Below are 19,803 nucleotides of genomic sequence, written 5' to 3' on the forward strand. Positions count from 1 at the left end.
TATAATTGACCAAACAAGTAGGCAGAAAATGAGCCTATAACCCTACAGTACCAAACAATAAGTACAGTCGGTAGGTGCTTATCAACCAATTGACTCAATTGATATTTACTGACCACCCCATCCAGCAACAGAAGAATTCATATACTTTTCAGGGACAGCAGAAAATATTGACCAAGATAGACCATATTTGGGGCTGTAACACAAGTCTCAATAAATATAAAAGGACACATGTCAAAGTGTGTTCTACCAAACGAATGTAAAATGAAAACCAATACAGAAACATCCCTAAAAAATCCTGAAATACTTGGAAACTCAGTAACCCGCTGAGTGACCCTGGGTCAAAGAAGAAATCAAAAGGGAATTATTATTTTGAACTAAGATTGAAAACATATCAAAATTGCAGGATGCACCAAAGCAGTACTTAGAGGAAAATTCATAGCACTGAGGGCTATATTAGAAAAGAAGAAAGGTTTAAAAAAATCAATGACAGCTTCTACATTAAGAAACCTGAAAAAGTAGACCAAAGACAACCCAAACTAAGTAGAAGAAAGAAAACAATGAAGATCACAGTAGAAATCAATGAAATAGAAACCAGGAAACAATAAAGGCAATGAATCTGAGAGCTGGTTGCTAGATATCAGGGGCATTGGTAAGCCTCAGGCTGCCCAAAGAGCTGGCACCAGGGGACTCTTGTGGGCTTCTTAGTTCACTTCCGAGCCATGGTCCTACCCTGTCCAGCCTGCCCTAGAGCACAGGCCAGAAGCCCTGGGTCTAATTACTGTCCCGTCTGGGGCCTTGGAGCCGAGGGGCGTCAAGCTTGGAGTGGCTGCTTTGTTCCTCCTGTTTCTAAAACCATCCTACACTCATTCCCGTCTTCTCCTGCATGGTGTCGTTTCTCCCCCCATCCCCCGCCTGTTTTTCAAGCATCTCCAAAGAAAAGTTGTTAACCCTCAAAATAAAACAAATATTTACAACTCAATAATTCCAAAATAGCATCATCTCTGCTTCATGGATTCTTCCAGCTGTCCTACACTCGGGCCCGCACCTGGGGCTGCACGGCGAGCCCTTCCTTAGGGCCCCACTGTTTCTGCACACAGTGGCTTCACTGGCCCACTGCTGTCCTGTGCCCACCGAGGCCCCCAGCTCTGCCTGTTCTCTGCAGTCAGATGCCCAACGGCCAGTTCCCCCAGGAGAGAGCGACACCCCCACCGCACACAGGCAGTCTGACTCTCAGCTCTGCCAGCAGAGGCGACTTGAGCACATCCCACCTGGGGGCTTGGAGATGGGCTGGGCAGGCAGAGCGAGGGAGGCAGCAAGGAGGCTTTAGGATGCTCCGGGGGGCCTGGGCTCTGGGAGAGCTGGTGCCAGAGCAAAGGTCCCAGGTGCCATGGAGCCCTGGCTCCCTGCTGCCTCTGACCCATGGAGAGCGCTAGGCCCACCACCCTAGGCAGAGCACGGACTTGAGAGTCACTCAGGGCTGGGTCCACCCTGCCTGACCCCCACTGCCAAGTCGTCTGTCTCTCTGAGCCTATTTTCTCTCCCACAAAAGCTGGGGTGATAAGAGGTGCCTCAGAGGGGAGACCAGCTCCCTACTGTTGCCGTAACAACTGACTGTACACAGCCCAGATTTACTGCTGCACAGTTCTGGGGCCAGAAGCCCAAGTGGGTCTCCCTGGGCCAAATCAAGTGTCAGCGGCCTGGGCTGGTCCTGCTGGAGGCTCTGGGGGACCCCAGGCCTTAGAGGCCGCCCACCAAAGCCAGCTATGGCTAGCTCATTCCTTCCCACGCTGCCATGTCTCTGGGCCCTCGAGGACCCTGGTGATTAGATTGGGTCTACCTGGATGCGCCAGGATGGTCCATCCCAAGGGCAGTTGATGAACAATCTCGATCCTGCCTTTGCCACGTACACATTGCCAGGTCCCAGGGACTAGGCTGCAGACATCCTGGGGGGGTGGGTCATTCTGTCCCGGACAAAACTATATGCACCTATTGCTCTGGACAGAGAGGTCACTCAGTAAAGATGGGCTTCTCCTCTGATTTCCCCCATCAGGAGGTTTGGCAAAGTTTCAAAGCCCTGGATGTAAAGAGTAAATGTGAAAGTAAATTGGCAGAGAAGATAGAGGTGAACAGGAGAAAAGAAGTGATGTGGGGAGGGACTTCCCTGGCTGTCCAGTGGTTAAGACTCCACGCTTCCACTTCAGGGGGCACGGGTTCAATCCCTTGTCAGGGAAATAAGATCCCACATGCTGCGAGGTGTGGCCAAAAAAAAGACGTGGGGAGACACTATGAAGTGATGGGGTCGCAGGATGAGTCCCAGGGCCTTCTTTCCTCAGCTCCCACTTTCATCTGAGCCTTCCCCATCTCATGGGCCTCATCTGACTGGGAGCAGTTCCTCTCCTGAGCGACTCCAAAGCATCCACCTGGGGAGGTAGATCTCACGTCCCACCTGGGGGACCTCACGTCCCACCTGGAGCACCTCACGTCCCACCTGGGGGACCTCACGTCCCACCTGCCTCTCTTTTAGCACACCCACTAGCTGCTGGAGCTCATGTCACCTAGTTCCCCTCTGGCCAGAGTCATGGGTAAAGTACCACTTGTGTTTGGAGCAATTTTCCAATAAGTTGAGAAGGAAAAATTCAAAGGCTCCAACACAGATGCCTTTGAGGAGGGGAGTGGCCCCAGCCTTTCAGGATGAATAGGAGGCTCTCTGGGGCCTCAGCAATGACAGCAATGACATAGAGGATGAGGCATAAATCGATGGTTTCTAACATGGTTCCCCTGGAGATTACACTGTCTGGGAAGTGTGGCCCTTTGGAAGGGGCCCTGAGGAGTGGGTGGTCCCGCCCTGGAGCAAGACCCAGGAGATGGGCCCGTCATGGTCCTTTGTGTGCAAACTGTGCTACCACCCTGTAGACGGCATCCAGGACGGGATGCCCACCATCCCCATACAAAGGGGACCGTCGCTTTCTTCAGTCACTAACGTGGTATCACCTTCAACCCTGCGGCACCGTCTGGCGTGAGCTCTACGTGACCTCTCCTCCGCAGCATCAAACCCTCCCCTCCACCAGGTTTTAAGAGGAGGGAGAGCACTTGTTTGAGTCCTGCCCAGTACCAAACTTGCCCGGATAAATCCCACAAAACAAAATCCATTCTCAAGAATCATCTCGCTACACTGACTCCACTGAGGAGGCCCCTCAGGGCTTCCAATCCCCCCGTGTCTGTACTCGTCACTCATTTCTGGAAGCTAAGGATGTGTTCATTCCCCATGAATTCAGCACCAAAAGGAGGAAGAGAAACACAGGAAATAAAAGTGTCTGGGCCTTCGCTTGACCTCCTGTCCCCACACAGCTCAGAGCAAACTGCAGGGACAATGCCACTCGAACTGGGGGGACAGTGTCTGCCCCAGGGTGGATTGAGTGGGGCATTCTTTGGGGCTTTGCTGTCATTTCAGGGGCTCACCTGGGATGGGAAGGGTGCTCCTGTCCACACAGCATGCCTGGCTGGCCTGCTCCTGGGCCGCTGGGAAGCCGGGTCCCTGCAGGTGTCTTCATCCCTCCTGGTGGCCAGAGACGGTGCCCAGGCTCCCCTACACACGGGGTCCAGGGTTCTGCACCCAAAGCCCCCACGTTGACAGAAGTGGGATCCCTTCCTTCTCACCGCCACCATCCCCTGCCCCATCTCCCATCCCAGGGCCCAGCGGGGCTGGAGATGACACTGTGCTGGAGGCCTGGTTGTGCTCAGTGTTGGGGTCTGGGTTTTGATATCCAAGCCCAGGGGCTCTCCCCCAGCCCCACATCCTCCCTCCCTCCTTCCTCTATGCCCCTGCTGGAGCCAGTGCCAGTCAGGGGCCTGGTCAGCACTGGCCCAGCCTTGCTGGGAACTAGAGACACCAGTCCAACACCCTCAGGGAGCCGGTCCTGAAGGTCGGCCCCTGCGCCTGGCCCCATGGCCCCATCCCACCCCCAGGCTAGCCAGGCCGCAGCCAGGCCCCCACGTCATCCACCCAGAGGCTACCTCCGGAGTGTCCTGAGTGGACATGGGGCAGGCGGAGGCAGCTGGCTGTCATCCTCATTAAAATTCTTTTTCAAACGCTCCTGTGAGTGGCCTGCTAAAGATAAGCTATCAGGAGAGAGGCCTTCAAAGAAAGTGCTCTAATGGTACAATTATCTTCAATCAACTCAGAACATCTTTATTACATTAGAAAGGGGCAATCCATCTTGGAATGCAGAAAGAACTGATCTAGCCACAGATGCAGGCCTGGCCTGGAGGGGTCTGAGGGCCCCTTTCAGTCATGCTTCTAAGTTTGCACGGAGAGAAACTTTCTAATTGAATTTTTCTAGCTGAACTGGATAAAGTGTCACCCAAAGCTAGATTTCATTAAACAACTTTGAGGGTTTCCCTGGTGGCGCAGTGGTTGAGAGTCCGCCTGCCGATGTAGGGGACGCGGGTTCGTGTCCCGGTCCAAGAAGATCCCACATGCCGCGGAGCGGCTGGGCCCGTGAGCCATGGCCGCTGAGCCTGCGCGTCCGGAGCCTGTGCTCCGCAACGGGAGAGGCCACAGCAGTGAGAGGCCTGAGTACCGCAAAAAAAAAACAAAAAAACAAAAAAAAAAACACTTTGGTTTTTCAAAAATAAACATGTACGGATTTAGGTTGCTGTTTCCGTGTTCTGGGATATTAATCGGACATAAAGGTGTTACCTGCAAAATAATCTCATGATTTATTCTAAAACACAGTCGGGGTTTCTTTCGTTCCGCGAGAGGCTGCAGAGCGGTGCCTCGTCTGCAGCACCCCAGAAGGTTTTAAACCAAAGATTGGTTCAGTTTTGGAAAAATAATCCGAGTGAAGCGTAAATCTCTGTCGGGCCTTGGCTCCACCTTCTACGAGCCGTGTCGGGGATCCCTCTCCGCCTGATCCGCGGGGGCCCCGTTGACAGCCCGGCCCCGTCTGGCCGGGTCAGTCGGAAGCCCGCGCCGCGGGGCTTTTCCCAGGTCCCAGGTCCCGCGACTCCGGACGATTCGGCCAAGCAAGTGAGGAGCGGGAGAGGCTGACGGTGAATCCAACACCCAGCGACTGACCTCGTGGCCCGAGGCGCCCTGCGGCCCAGCGGCCCGAGGCGCCCTGCCTGTGCCCCAAGCCCTGCGTCGCAGGCGGGTGAGAGGTCGGCCCCTCGGCCTTCTCCGCGGCTCCGGGCCCTGCCCGGGGACCTTCGACGTGCCCCGCCGGCCGTTCCTGGAGCCAGGCCGTGGGACGCCACGGAGAGCGTTCGGCAGCTACGGGTGCCCAAAAAGCCATTCAGGGTCAGGGCACCTGAGGCCCGACTACAAGGCGACAGAAGCAGGGTCCTCGGTCCGGGCGCAGGTTCAGTCAAAAGCAGCCCCCAGGGTTCGGAGGGAACGCCTGGGCCACAGCAGGCACGCGCCGAAGGCTCAGGCTCCGGACTGGGCGCAGCGGGAAGAGCAGCCGGCGAGCGACAGAGGGACAACACTACGGGAGGCGCCGGCGCCGCCTCTCTGACGGCGCCGAGCTCTCCGCGTCTCAGGATCCGCGCGCGGTCCCGACCTGTGCCCGGACCGCGGCTCAATCAGGTCGCGTCCACTGTGGGCTCCTGCGCGTGGGGAGGCTGGGGCCAGCGCCTCGTGCTCCCCGGGTGTACCAGCCACCTCCCAGCCGGGCCGCAGCGCTCCGGGAGAGGACAGCCGGGCTCTGGGAAGTCCACAGGGGTGCGCCAGGCAGGCCGGGGCTGGGGCGCTAGAGTCCCAGTCGGCCGTCCCGCCCTCCCGGGTCAGCGAAACCAATGGACGCCTGGGCCCACGCGGCAGCGACAGCGGCGATTGGAGAGCTGGGCATGAAAGGGGCGCCGCCTTTTTATAGGGCTCTGAGGGCGGGGGCGCAGTGGAGCCCCCGGCAGTGTCGCGGCGCGCTGGCCCCACGTCGCGCCTGCTGAGCCCCGCCAGCCCCGCGCCCGCCGGCCAGCGCATGGCCCCGGCGTCGCTCGGCATGAACCCTGTTGGGCTCAGGACGTGCAGCAGGGACCGTGCGGGGTCCGGCCCGTTGCCCTTCAGCGTCAAGTCGCTGCCGCAGGCAGAGCACTGGCTGGGCGCGGAGCCCGCGGAGCCCCGGGAGGAGAGGCCGCGGGGCGCCGCGGAACCCCGGGCCTGGGTCCCGGCGGCCGCCCCCTTGTCCTCCCCACGTAAGTGCCCTGTCGCACGGTTCTGGGCTGCGAGAGGAGCCCGCCCGGCCCGGGCTCGGAGGACTAGGGCGGGAAGGACGCTGTCTCTCGTAACTTTGGAAAGTAACCAGCCACTAACGCGCCGGCCCGGGCGCAGAGAAAGAAACCAGCCCACGCGAGCCCACCCGACCCCTCCCGCGCGCGCGCGCGAACCCCACGGCGGCTCCCCGGCCCCACGCCAAACAGGCTTCTGCTCCACCCTGGGGCGGAGCCCGCAACCCAAGACCCGGGGCTTCTTGTCTCGGAGTCTCTCTGGCCGAGCACCCCTTTTGCTGCCGTCACTCCCCGCGATGGTTGACTTCTGCTTGGCCTCTGCGCTTCCCGCCCAAGTTTTTCGCTTTTCCAAGTGGGCAGAGTTCCTCTCCTCCCGAGGGACGCAAGGCCACCGATCTGGGGAGCAGAACCCGAGTCCACAACGGCCCCCCTCTCCGCGCGCCGTCTCCCCGGTGCCTCGCTTCTATTACCCCGGAGGTTTGGGGGTATCTTGTCTCAACTGAGGTCCGCGGTCTCGGCCGGGACACGCATCCGGAACCGTCCTTGGCGCGCACTGCTGGCGTTTGAGCGTCCGCTTTGTGCTCTCTTTCCCCCTAGGCGCCCCCAGCCCTCCACCCTGCACCCTCAGGAAACACAAGAACAACCGCAAGCCGCGGACGCCCTTCACCACCGCGCAGCTGCTGGCGCTGGAGGGCAAGTTCCGCCAGAAGCAGTACCTGTCCATCGCGGAGCGCGCCGAGTTCTCCAGCAGCCTGAGCCTCTCCGAGACGCAGGTCAAGATCTGGTTTCAGAACCGCCGGGCCAAGGCCAAGCGACTGCAGGAGGCCGAGCTGGAGAAGCTGAAGCTGGCGGCCAAGCCGCTGCTGCCCTCGTTCGCCCTGCCCTTCCCGCTGGGCGTCCACCTTCACGGCTCCCCGGCCGTGTACGGCAGCGCGGCGGGCTCCCTGCCGCAGGTGCCGGGACTCCTCGCCGCGCCCGTGGCCGCCTACGGCATGTATTACCTGTCCTAGGGCTGCAAGGCCGTGGGCCCTGGGGGCCCGCTGGGGAGGAAGGGCACGCACGCAGGGGGTGTAGGGGGCGGGGTGTTGTCTTCCGCCACCGGGGCTACCCCTTCCCAGGGCCGGAGACGGGTCCCCGCGGGCGAGCGGCGCCCCGGCCGGTTCCTTGCTCCTGGTGCGCAGCGGGCGTCTCGGGGTTCTCTTCTTGTCTCGTTTTTCAGGTTTTTGTTTTTGTTGTTGTTAATACTGTGTTAAACTGGATGCCGCAAGACTATCTGTGGGTATCTTACGGTTATTTTAAAAAAATGTTTTTATAAAGTTATGTTAGTGCAAACTTTCCTGAAAGACAGTGAACATAGTTTTATATTGTCCTCGAAATGGACAAAATAGGACTTTCCAATGTATACAAAGCAGCCAATAAAGTATTCTGAGGTTTCCTCTGTGGACCTGTCTCGGTAACCGCGGCGGCTCGGAAGAACTTAGTAGATTGTTTCTGGCTGCAGCGGCAGGAAACTGATTCGGAACAAAGAAACGACAGGAACAGTTTGGTGCCGGAATTGCTAAAGAGAAACTTACCAACTACTTTCGCTAACTAGGTTTCTCAGCGTTGTGTGCGAGTGGAGACTTTCACGCTTATTTTAGGGAATTTTTCCCGCGTTCATTTATGTATTTTACTAGAGAACGTTCGGGAGCCTGAGGCGAAGTGCTGTCTCTGTGGGATCATGTGCGTGAGGGTGCGTGCGGTGAGTGTGCGCGGGGCATCCACGCGTGGGCCCGGCGGCCTCGGAACCTCGGACTCGTGGAGCGCGGACCGCACCGCGGGCTGGCGCGGTCGCTTGGCTTCCGCGGGGACGGAGCTGGAGCGGGACAGCGGTCGGCGTTGTCCGGCGGAAAGAGAAGGAATGGCCGCGCGCCCGCAGCGGGACCGGCGGCGCCAGCGGCCAGCTGCGTCCTGCCGACTCGCCAGGGTGGCCGGTGGCCGGGGACCTGCTGCGCATCCTTCTGCTGCCTCTTGACAACGTGCTGACATAACTTAGGAACCGAGCGCCCAGGCGCCAAGCAAGAGGACGGTCCAACCCTCTCCCCTGTCCGAGCGTCTGCCCTGCCGCCCCCAATGCTCCGACTCAGGGCTGGGGCCGTGGCGGGCGATCTTGGGGTTAGCTCACCTCCCCTCCCTCACCCGCCGGGCCGGAGGGGGCACCTGGGCGGCAGACCGCCTCTGCCGCGTGGGCGTAGGGACACGCAGTGACCACGCGAGAGGCCAATTCCAGGCCCGTCTCTCCCTGTAATGACTGCAGGGCTGGGGTCCTGCCGCCTGCGAAGGCGAAGCACTGACTTTTACTGGGCAGGCAGCGGAGGTGCCGCTCCACGGGAAGCAAGGATAATACTGCATTAATTTACATGTCGTAGCCATCATTCTCTCTCGGTTTCCTGGAAAAATGCAAACTCAGGATGAATTTGAAAGAGAAACTAACGCAGTTCTTGAAGTGCAGCTGCTAAGAATGAAGGCCTGCTGATGGGAAGGGGGAGGAGGCCAGATGCGTCCAGTCCCTCCTGGGGTGTGGGCCAGCGAGTCCTGAACCTGTGCCGCTTAAGCTCAGAACCCAGCTCCAGTCACGATTTGCGAGGGGCCAGACCTGTCCGTGGTCTGGAAAGTGCCAGAGAAGGCAGGTGGGGGCCGCTGCACCAAGGGAGCTGGACGAGGGGCCCAGGGGCCCTGAGAGCGACCACCCGCCTTCTGTGTGCCCAGGCACCTGCAGGACCACATCTGCGGCTTTTTAAGGCCCGTCAATACTTTGATCCTCTTCTCCACACCCCAGAGCGCTGGGCAGCCCGGGGCTGGCAGAGGGATCGGCTGCATCAATTTGCACGGGTCTGCATGACCGGTTCTGACCAAGACACCTCCCCAGGGAGCCTCTCCTCTCAGGACCCCACGGAGCAGCTCGACCATCCTTTGTCTGACTCAGGGCTTGGCACCCAGACCACTGGAGGGTAAGCGAGGCTCTGTGGAGGCCCAGAGCCCACCAGCTGGGTGCCCTTGCTGGGAAAGGCTGAAGCAAACTTATCAAGACCAAGACTTTCCCATTGTTTTAGACCAGGCTCCCGCCCCCGGCAGAGCACTGTGGACTTCTACTGCCTGTCCACCGTCTCATGGACAACTCGGGCCCCTGAATGCCCTGGGCCAGGTCCTGGGGCCAGGGGACACTGCCGGCCGTCTCCTCAGCCACTGTGTCTCCAAGGCCTTGAGGCTGCCCAGCTGGCCGGAGCCAACGCGGGAGGACTCACCCATCAGGACCCTGCACGGAGGGGTCCGAGCTCCAGAGTCCGGCTTCCCCCCCAGCCCCGCTGGTTCCCAGTCACCTGCCTCATGCCCGGCTGCTGGATTTGGAGACAGCAGCCCTGCCCTTGGGAGACCACCTGGACAGGGGGACAGGAGAGCAGTTCAGGGCAGAGCACGCCTCTCTGGAGGTGCAGGGGCCACCTGATCTGGGGACAAGGAGTGGGCCAAGTTATGCAAAGGTGTGGACTGCGGTGACCCCAGTAGTGCCAGAGTGGGGAAGATGGGACTAGGGAGGACGCTAAACAGTGACCCACCCAGCATGCCTGGGTCTCAGGGTCTCAGGAAGACTGCCCTGAGGCTCCCACGTCAGGGTCGCCTCTGGTTCCTGGGTGGGGACCAGGGTCCCTTCCTGGCATCCAGTCAGCTCTATGGTCCCTGCTGGCCCCCGAGCCAACCTGGCCTACTCTGTGCCAGGCGTGGACCCCAGGCCGCAGGTCTTGCGCCTGTGGACCACTCAGAGGGTTGGGCCAGGTCAGTTCTGCTTCAGTACTTCTGGGGGAGGGACTCCCGCAATCTGACCATAGGTCTTGAACGATCTTAAAGAAGCAGTGCCGGGAGGGTAGAGGCCCTCTCATGGGACTCCTAAAAGTAAACACTGGGTACTTCTTAAGCTGGGTTGTGGGGCTGTGGTATCTACTGTCCTTGCCAGGACGTGTGATTTTATTTTTTATTTTTATAAATGTATGTATTTATTTATTTATTATTTTTGGCTGCATTGGGTCCTCGTTGCTGCGCGTGGCTTTCTCTAGTTGTGGCGAGCAGGGGCTACTCTTCGTTGCAGTGCGCAGGCTTCTTATTGCGGTGGCTTCTCTTGTTGTGGAGCACGGGCTCTAGGCGCGCAGGCTTCAGTAGTTGTGGCTCGCGGGCTCAGTAGTTGTGGCTTGCGGGCTCTAGAGCACAGGCTCTGTAGTTGTGGCGCACGGGCTTAGTTGCTCCGCGGCATGTGGGATCTTCCCGGACCAGGGCTCGAACCCGTGTCCCCTGCATTGGCAGGCGGATTCTTAACCACTGCGCCACCAGGGAAGCCCAGACGTGTGATTTTACATTTGCTTTTGTGCGTTTAAAACATTTCATAACAAGAAAACACTACTTAGGCAGTACTTCCTCCCAACAGACTGTAAAGACCTTGCCATGATTGGCATGTTAAGAAAAATGCCATTTCTGCATCGCCAGAGATGCCATGCTTCATGGACACAGCCAGGGGCAGGCAAAGGGCAGGGTTCTCTGCTGGCCTCGCTGGTCCCAAATCTGTGCACGCCCTCAGGAAGTATTTCTGAATCACTGTACTTCACCGTGTTTCCCTGGTGTGATAACGCATAATGCTATCCAGATGGCCTAAAGCTCTGGTACTTTCATTTGACTTTTAAAAAAGTGTTGCCTCATTAGCTAAACATACACAGTTCTTGCTGTTTCTGATATTCCATACATTATGCTGTGTTTCCATTGATTAGACCATTAAGAAAAATACCCATATAGCAAATTAACCAACATGGCCATGATGATAAGATGCTAAATTTCAGAGGCAGTAAAATGTGGGCAGGAAATGTCTCAGCATGTTAAGAAGCACGTGTTTTTAAAAACCACACCAAACAGCTGCATTGTCCTGTGCGCATCCAAGGGGTGTTACCGTTCTTCCAGGTTGACTTTGAAAATCTGCAGAACGAGGAACCATGTGCTCACCCCTACCCTCGGCGAGCCCGTTTCCACAACTTGGGGTGGTGAATGCTGCACTCAGAGGCCCAGAGGCAGCGCCCCTGGACCCTGCAGGAGGCTGGGGAGGCCTCAGGGGCCAGAGAGGATTGCGTTCCTACCCGTGTAAGCAATTGTTTGGGTTTTCTGTTAAATGGAACTGAAACAAAGCACAGTGGTACCCATCTCTTACCTCTTTCTCCTGTCTTACTGGGCCGGCTAGAGCCTGCAGTGTGAGTGTGGCTAGAAGTTTCCAGAAGGGGCATTTTGTCTTATTCTTGCTTTTTAAAGGAAATACTTTTAACATTTCACCATAAGCATGATATGTGCAGGGGGGGGTTTCAAAATACCTTTTCCAGGTGACCTACATTTCCTTCTGCAACTAGTTAATAGGACGTTTTATCATCAGTGAGTGTTGTACTTTATCAAATGCTTTTGCTGCATATATTGAGATGATCAGTTGATTCCCCCATTCAATCTGTTAATGTGGTAAATTATAGTGGAAAGTTCGATTTCTCCATGTTCTTTCCAACACTTGCTATTATCTGGTATTTTGATTCCAGCCAGCCTAGTGGGTGTGAAGTCTCAGGCTTTAATCTGTGTTTCCCCGATGGCTAGAGATACTGACTGTCTTCTCATGTGCTCATTGGCTATTTATGTATCTTCTTCAGAGAAACATCTATTTAAGTCCTTTGCCCATTTTTTAGCTGGGTTGTCTTTTGTGTTGAGTTGTAGGAGTTCTTTATACATTCAGGATATTAAATCCTCATCAGATACAGGATTTGCAAATATTTTCTTCCATTATGTGGGTTGTCTTTCCACTTTCTTGATTGTGTCATTTGAAGCACAAACTATTTTAATTTTGATGAAATACAATTTATCTATTTTCAATTTTGTCGCTCATGCTTTTGGTGTCATACCTAAGAACCCTTTGCCAAATCCAAGATCATTAAGATTCACTCTGTGCTTTTTTCCGAAGTGTTTTATAGTTTCGTCTCGTACATTTAGGTCTTTGATGCATTTTGAGATAATTTTTGAATATTTTGTGAGGTAAGGGTCCAACTTGATTCTTCCCCGCGTGGTTATCCAGTTATCCCACACCACTTGTTGAAAAGACTGCTCTTTCCCCATTGGATGGTCTTCGTATGCTGTCAAATATCACTCGACCATAGGGGTTTGGGTTTATTTCTGGGCCCTCAGTTCTATTCCATTGGTCAATATATCTATCCTCCTGGCAGACACTCCTCCACAGTGTCTTGACTACTGTTGCTTTGTAGTAAGTTTTGAAACCTTCTTTTGTTCTTCTTTCAAGAATGTTTTGGCTCTTCTGGGTTCCTTGCAGTTCCATATTAGAATTAGGTTGTCAGTTTCCACAAAGACGTCCACTGGGATTCTGACAGAGATTTTGCATCGAATCTGTAGATTAGGGACTGTTTCGGGAAATATTGACATTTTAACAATGTTAAGTCTTCCAGTCACGAGCGTGAGATGTTTTTCCAATTATTTAGATCCTCTTTAATTTCTTTGAACAATGTTCTGTAGCTTTCAGGGTATAAGTTTTGCATTTTTTTGGTTAAATTTATTCCTAAGCATTTTATTCTTTTTGATACTATTGCAGTTGGAATTGTTTTCTTAAGTGCATTTTTGGATTGTTCATTGCAAGGGTATAGAGAGATAACTGATTTTGTACACTGATCTTCTATCCTGCCACCCTGCTGAGTTCTTTTATCCGTTCTCATCATTTTTCAGTGAGCTCCTTAGGATTGTCTACATACAACATCATGTCATCTGTGAATAGAACTAGTTTTACTTCTTCCTTTACAATCTGGATGCTCTTCCTTCCTTTCTTTCTTTCTTTCCTTTCTTTCATTCTTTTCTTTTTCTTTTTTGCCTAATTGCTCTGGCCAGAACCTCCAGTACAATGTTGGATAGAAGTGACCAGACAGGTATCCTTGCCTTGTTCCTGAAAGCATCCAGTCTTTCACCATTGAGTATGATGTGAGCTGTGGGGTTACCGTAGATGCCATTATCAGATTAAAGAAGTTCCCTTTTATCCTTAGTTGGATTTTGTCAAATGACTTTTCTGCATCAATTGAGATGATCGTGTGGTTTTTGTTTTTGCGGTACGCGGGCCTCTCACTGCCGTGGCCTCTCCCGCCGCGGAGCACAGGCTCCGGACGCGTAGGCTCAGCGGCCACGGCTAACGGACGCAGCCGCTCCACGGCACGTGGGATCCTCCCGGACCGGGGCACGAACCCGTGCCCCCTGCATCGGCAGGCAGACCCCCAACCACTGTGCCACCAGGGAAGCCCTGTTTTTTATTCTATTGATATGATGTATTACACTAAATGTTTTTCTGATGTTAAACCAACCTAGCATTCCTGGGATAAATCCCACTTAGTCATGGTGTATAATTCTTTTCTTTTTTTAATATTTATTTGGTTGCACCGGGTCTTAGTTGCAGCAGGTGGGCTCCTCTTAGTTGCGGCTCACAGGCTCCTTAGTTTCGGCAAGTGGGCTCCTTAGTTGTGGCATGTGAACTCTTAGTTGCAGCATGTGGGATCTAGTTCCCTGACCAGGGATCGAACCTGGGCCCCCTGCATTGGGAGCATGGAGTCTTAACCACTGCACCACCAGGGAAGTCCCATGGTGTATAATTCTTTTTATATGTTGCTGGATTTGGTTTGTTAAAGTTTGTTGAGGATTTTTGCATCATAGTCACAAGAGATATTGGACTATGCCCTCCTTGTGATGTCTTTGGTTCTGGTAACATACTAATCCTGGACTATAAAAGGAGTTGGAAAGTGTTCCCTCCTCTTCTGTTTTTAGGAAGTTTTTGAAAAATTTGTATTAATTCTTCTTTAACTATTTGGTAGAACTCGTGAACCTATCTGGTCCTAAACTTTTCTTTAGGGGTAGTTTTGTGTGTGTGTGTGTATGTGTGTGTGTGTGTGTGTGTGTGTGTGTGTGTGTGTGTGTGTGTGTGTGTGTGTGTGTGTGTGTGTGTGTTTTAACTAATTTAATGTTTTCAGCTGTTATAGGTCTATTCAGATTGTCTGTTTCTTCTCGAGTCAGTTTTATGACTCTGTGTCTTTCTAGAAATGTGCCCATTTGTTGGGATACAATTGTTTCATAGTGTTGCTTCATAGTCTTTTTTATATCTGTATGGTACGTGGTGATGCCTCCACTTTCATTCTGATTACTGGATGTAGGATTCTTGACAATTTTTTTTTTTTGGCTGCGCCTCAAGGCACGTGGGACCTTAGTTCCCCCACCAGGGGTGACCCATGCTCCCTGCATTGGAAGTGTGGAGTCTTAAGCACAGAACTGCCAGGGAAGTCCCCTTGACAGTTTTTTAATAGCATAAGAGCACTTTGAATATGTTATCTCACTTCTTTCTGGCGCTTGTTATTTCTGAGGAGAAGTCAGCTGCTACTTTTATTGTCTCTGGACTCCCTTTGCATTTATCCTACTTGGAATTCATTGAGATTCCTGGATGTATAGGTTATTTGTTTTTCAATAAATTTGGGAAGCTTTCAGCCATTATTTCTTCAAGTTTTTTTGCTCTTTTCTCTGTCTTCTCCCCCTGGTACTCCCATCACATGCATGTTGGTGTTCTTAATGGTATCTCAAGTTTCACTGAGGCTCTCTTCATTATTTTTTCTCGATGTTTTTTGGCTTACATAATCTCAATCAATCTTCAAGCTCATTATTCTTTCTTCTGCTAGTTCAGCTCTACTGTTGGGTCCCTCTAGTGAGTTTTTAGAATTTTTCAGTGTTTGTACTTTTCAACTCCAGAATTTCCATTTTGTTCTCTTTAAAAAAATAATTTCTCTTTATCGATAGTCTCTATTAGATGAGACATTGTCATCGACCCTTCTTTTCATTCTTTAATCATAGTTTCCTTTAGTCCTGTGAACATGTTTATAACATGCTTATAATGGCTACCTTGGAGTCTTTTCTGATAGATCTGACATCCTGTAATGCTCACAGGCAGTCTCTGTTGCTTTGCTTTTGCAGATATAAGGGTTATACATTCCTGTTTCTTTGCATGCCTCATAATTTTTTGTTGGAGATTGGACATTATAGATAGTATGTTGTAGCAACTCTGGGTACTGGTCCCTCTCCTCTGGGGCTTATTATTATTTGCTTGTGCATTGTTTTTGTGACCGGCTGGGTTATTTGGGTATTTCCGTGAAGAGTATCTGCCGCCCCACGCCCACACCGAGTGTTAAGCCTCTGATGTCCTGAGGGAGATGCGCCTCTGGGTACATGCACAGTCACCTGGGACCACACCCAGCTGTTAAACTCCAGTAATTGCCTGATGATTGCTCTACAGTTTTCAACAAGCCCCTGGGCATAAATTCCTCTACAGAGTAACCCAGTCAAGGTCTCTGACACAGTCTTTTCCAAGTCGGGCCTTTCCTGTTTGTTTCCACCCCACGAGGGCTGCCCCTCCCCACCCCAGTTTTCTTATCACTTGTTTCCCTCCTGTGAACCACCCTCCAACTTAGCCTGTACTCGACACCCCTCCTGAGTGCCCCCCACCACCTCACTGTTCCTGAGAACTTGGGCTTCAACTTCTCCACAGTCTGTTGCAAACAGTCAGCTCCTTTGGGAAGAAATTAGGAGAGATGTTTTTCCGACTTGCTCATCACACCCCCCCATCCCCCCAATCTCTGAGCCATGGCTCTGGAACTGGGGTGAGGACAAGGGCAGACTTCTCTCTGTGTGACGCCCCTGCTCCAGGAGCTCCACGGGAGGGGCACTAGCCTGGTGTCCTCTCAGCCGCCTCTCCTGGTGAGAACCACTGCCCCACAGCCAGGGAAGGTGCCCAGGGCCTCAGCACCCTCAGTGGTGCCAAGGTAGAGCCTCCACTCCAAGAGCTGGGCTGGGCAGGAGGGAGGCCCTGCTCTCAACCGGCCTCACCCACACTTAGCCTCAGCAGCAGGCACTGGGCAGGTACAAACACCTAGGCCTGCAGCTCAGGGAAGGAAGCCCTTCCACGCGGAGCCGGGGGACAGGAAGCCTTCTGTTCTCAGCTGCAGCCTCTGGCGCAGGGTCCCTGCATCCCCGAGCTGAGTGGGGAGGAGGGAGTGGTCTTGGGTCAGATACCCCACTCTCCTTTCTTAGCAAATTTTCATAGATTTTCTTGGATGGATGCTTCTCTATTTGCTGCTTGCCTGCAGGACCATTCCCAGAGGTTGTAGGTATTGTTGTCTTTTTGTTTTTGCTGTTATAGTTCTCACCAGTTTCACTGGGAATGGGTTGTGGAGCGCCTCACACTGCCTTCATGTAAGTTACCCCGCAGGTAGTCTTGGTTTGGTTTTTTCAGTTTGTTTATTTGAACCTGGATCTCACTAAGGTCCACACACTGCCGTTGACTGGTGTGTGTCTTAGGGATTTGGTGTCTGGGTCTTGCTCCCTGCGTCCTGGGTGGGGTTCACGTGTTCTGTGTCTGGAAGCTTGACCAGGGCCCCGGTGCCTCTGTGCCCGCCTCACATCTCTCAGGCCACCTGAGAAATGAGCAACAACTCCTCCCAAGATGCCTGGGCCTGCCGACAGCATCTCCCACCGGCCGCTCCGAGGCTCCCCGCCCTGCGGCTTCTCTGACCACACTGACCCTTCACACCGCAGACTTGGAAGCGTGAGGGAGTGAGTTCATGCCCGTGGGGACGCCGGTGGACAAATCCTCTGCTCTCGGGTCTCCAGTGGGACGGAGCCTCAATTGCCCACAGTGGGGACCACTCCAATAACGCCCCCCTAGGGTGGGCTTTCCCTCTTCCCTTGTTTCACCCTCCCAGCCCCCCACTCTTGTCCCTTAGGATCATCTCTCAAAATAAACCACCTCCATGCAACCCCTTACCTCAGGCTCTGCCTTGATGTTTTGGCAAGACTATGTAATAGGTTGTGTGGTGAACGTCTATCAGGAAACAGCCAGTGTCTGGTTCACCCTTTTTGTCATGTCTGCAGACGCTGACATCAACACCTCGTTACCCAGAGGTGTAGTCCTTTCAGGAAAGGTAGGAGAAGTCCTTGACTTCCCCTTGATTTACCAGTTCTCAGAAGATGTCAATTCCTGACATCCTCCCAACGGTAGTCAGTGAGGTTTTGTTTTTAAAGATGCTGTGAGCTCATGGATTTAAGTGTATTTCATGCGCTCATTCATTGTAGTTCTTGTTCTCGGTGCCACTCAGGCGGTCCTGTTCTTGGCCAGCAGGACCTTCCTGAGGTGGCTCGTGACTCCCAGCTTGGCATTCCTCAGTAACTTCCTTGATTTCAAAAACTAGTCCGGGCTTTCAGTAAAGTTATTGATTTAATAAATATGGTATGTACATTATGGGTTTATAGCAATACTTCTAATTCAAATTCAGGACTATGGGGTTTTAATTAACTTCAGTGATCCTAAACCTGTATCTTCTTTTTCCCAAGCCAAAAATTTTCAGTTCTCAACACTACTCAGATCATTTGGTACTTGGGACATTTGAGCTGTTCTCAGTAATTGGCTATTAAAAATTTCACTGAATAGTGAAATACCTTTAGGGTATTTTGAATTTTTGCCAATGTGAGTTCAGGATATATCCCCAGAAGTAGGACTGCTAGGTCAAAGGGTAACTGCAGAAGTGATCTTGTTAGGCATTGGTAAACTCCACTTCGTAGGTGGCTGCAGCGTTCAGCACCCCACTTACAACGTGTGAGAGCGTAAGCTGCGTGTCCCCCACCCCCTGCAACAGGCTGTGCCGTCAAACCTTTGGGCTTTTGTCAACTGCACGTGTAAGAAAGGGTCTGTGCATTTTTTCTTTTTTTTTTTTTTTTTGCGGTACGCAGGCGTCTCACTGTTGTGGCCTCTCCTGTTGCGGAGCACAGGCTCCGGATGCACAGGCTCAGCGGCCATGGCTCACGGGCCCAGCCGCTCCGCGGCATGTGGGATCTTCCCGGACCGGGACACGAACCTGTGTCCCCTGCATCGGCAGACGGACTCTCAACCACTGCGCCACCAGGGAAGCCGGGTCTGTGTATATTTATTTCTACTTCTCTTGCTATAAGTGAAATGAGGGGTCTGTTTCTGTTACTCAGATGTTCTGCTTTGGCTAAGGTTGTGTCAAGGCAACACAGAAAAGGCATTTGCGGAAAAGTGAACTGGGGGTGAAAACTCATACCTAATAATTTTTTATTTTTATAAATTTATTTTATTTACTTATTTTTGGCTGCATTGGGTCTTCATTGTTGTACGTGGGTTTCCTCTAGTTGCAGCGACTGGGGGCTACTGTGTGTTGCGGTGCGTGGGCTTCTCATTGCGGTGGCTTCTCTTGTTGCGGAGCATGGGCTCTAGGCATGTGGGCTTCAGTAGTTGTGGCACACAGGCTCAGTAGCTGTGGCTCCCGGGCTCTAGAGCGCAGGCTCAGTAGTTGTGGCACATGGGCTTAGCTGCACTGTGGCATGTGGGATCTTCCCAGGCCAGGGCTTGAACCCGTGTCCCCTGCATTGGCAGGCAGATTCTTAACCACTGTGCCACCAGGGAAGCCCATTTTTTGATTTTAAATTTTATTTTATTTTTTGGCTGTGTCGGGTCTTAGCTGCGGCATTTGGGGTCTTCACTGAGGCACGTGGGACCTTTCCGTTGAGGTGCGGAGGCTCTTTGTTGTGATGCGCAGGCTTTTCTCTGGTTGTAGTGTGGGGTTTTTTTTCCTCTCTACTTAAGGCACATGGGCTCCAGGGCGTGTGGGCTCCGTAGTTTGTGGTGCACAAGCTCAGTAGTTGTGGCATGTGGGCTTAGTTGCCCCGCAGCATGTGGGATCTTAGTTCCCCGACCAGGGATTGAACCCACATCCCCTGCATTGGAAGGCGGATTCTTTACCACTGGACCACTAGGGAAGTCCCTCTTTTTTTCCTAATAATTTATTTTAAAGTTAAAGTGGTCCTAGATCATAGCTCCCCAGTCACATGACAGAAGCAAATACTAATTTTTTCAGGGAGAACCCAGACATGTTAGAGAAACTCCAGAGGTAAAATTCCAAGAAATACAAACTCACAGCCAAAAATCACAGAATTCATCAGGAAACAAGGCACCATGAGTGAGTCAACAGAAAAAATTGACAGAAAAATCAGACCCACAGAGTCTTCAAACATTGATATTAGCAATCAGAGAACGTACAATAAGTTTAACATGTTAAAAAAGAAAAGAATGAGTTGAAAACGTGATGAACAAAAGTTATAAAGTCCAGCAAATTAGAAAAACAACATAGAACTTAAAGAATTGAAAATTGTAACTATGGAAATTAAACACTGAATGAGTTCAACAGCACATTTGATACAGCTGATCAGAAAATTAGTGAACTGAAAAGTGGATCTTAAGAAATTATCCAGAATGTAGCAAAGACAGATAAGGAACGGGAAATACGGAAGGGCTGTTAGAAGACGGAGGGCGTCTGACATACATTTGGTTGGGGTTTTAGAAGGAGAAGGAACAGAGATTGGAGTAAAGACAATATTTGAAAAGATAAAATCCAGATTCAAAACATTCAACAATGAGCAGGTAGGGCGATGAGT

The 19,803-nt window shown here is 52.6% G+C and overlaps 1 protein-coding gene across 1 annotated transcript; it reads left to right on the forward strand.

The window, feature by feature from the left end:
• Window positions 1-5,617: 5,617 nt before the first annotated feature.
• VENTX (VENT homeobox) lies at window positions 5,618-19,759 on the forward strand. Its single transcript, XM_033842097.2, has 2 exons — window positions 5,618-6,192; window positions 6,823-19,759. The coding sequence occupies exons 1-2, from the start codon at window positions 5,979-5,981 to the stop codon at window positions 7,233-7,235; spliced, it is 627 nt and encodes a 208-aa protein (XP_033697988.1). The 5' UTR covers window positions 5,618-5,978; the 3' UTR covers window positions 7,236-19,759.
• The last annotated feature ends 44 nt before the right edge of the window (window positions 19,760-19,803 follow it).

Source organism: Tursiops truncatus, chromosome 16 (assembly GCF_011762595.2).
Source record: "Tursiops truncatus isolate mTurTru1 chromosome 16, mTurTru1.mat.Y, whole genome shotgun sequence".
Lineage (NCBI taxonomy): Eukaryota > Metazoa > Chordata > Mammalia > Artiodactyla > Delphinidae > Tursiops > Tursiops truncatus.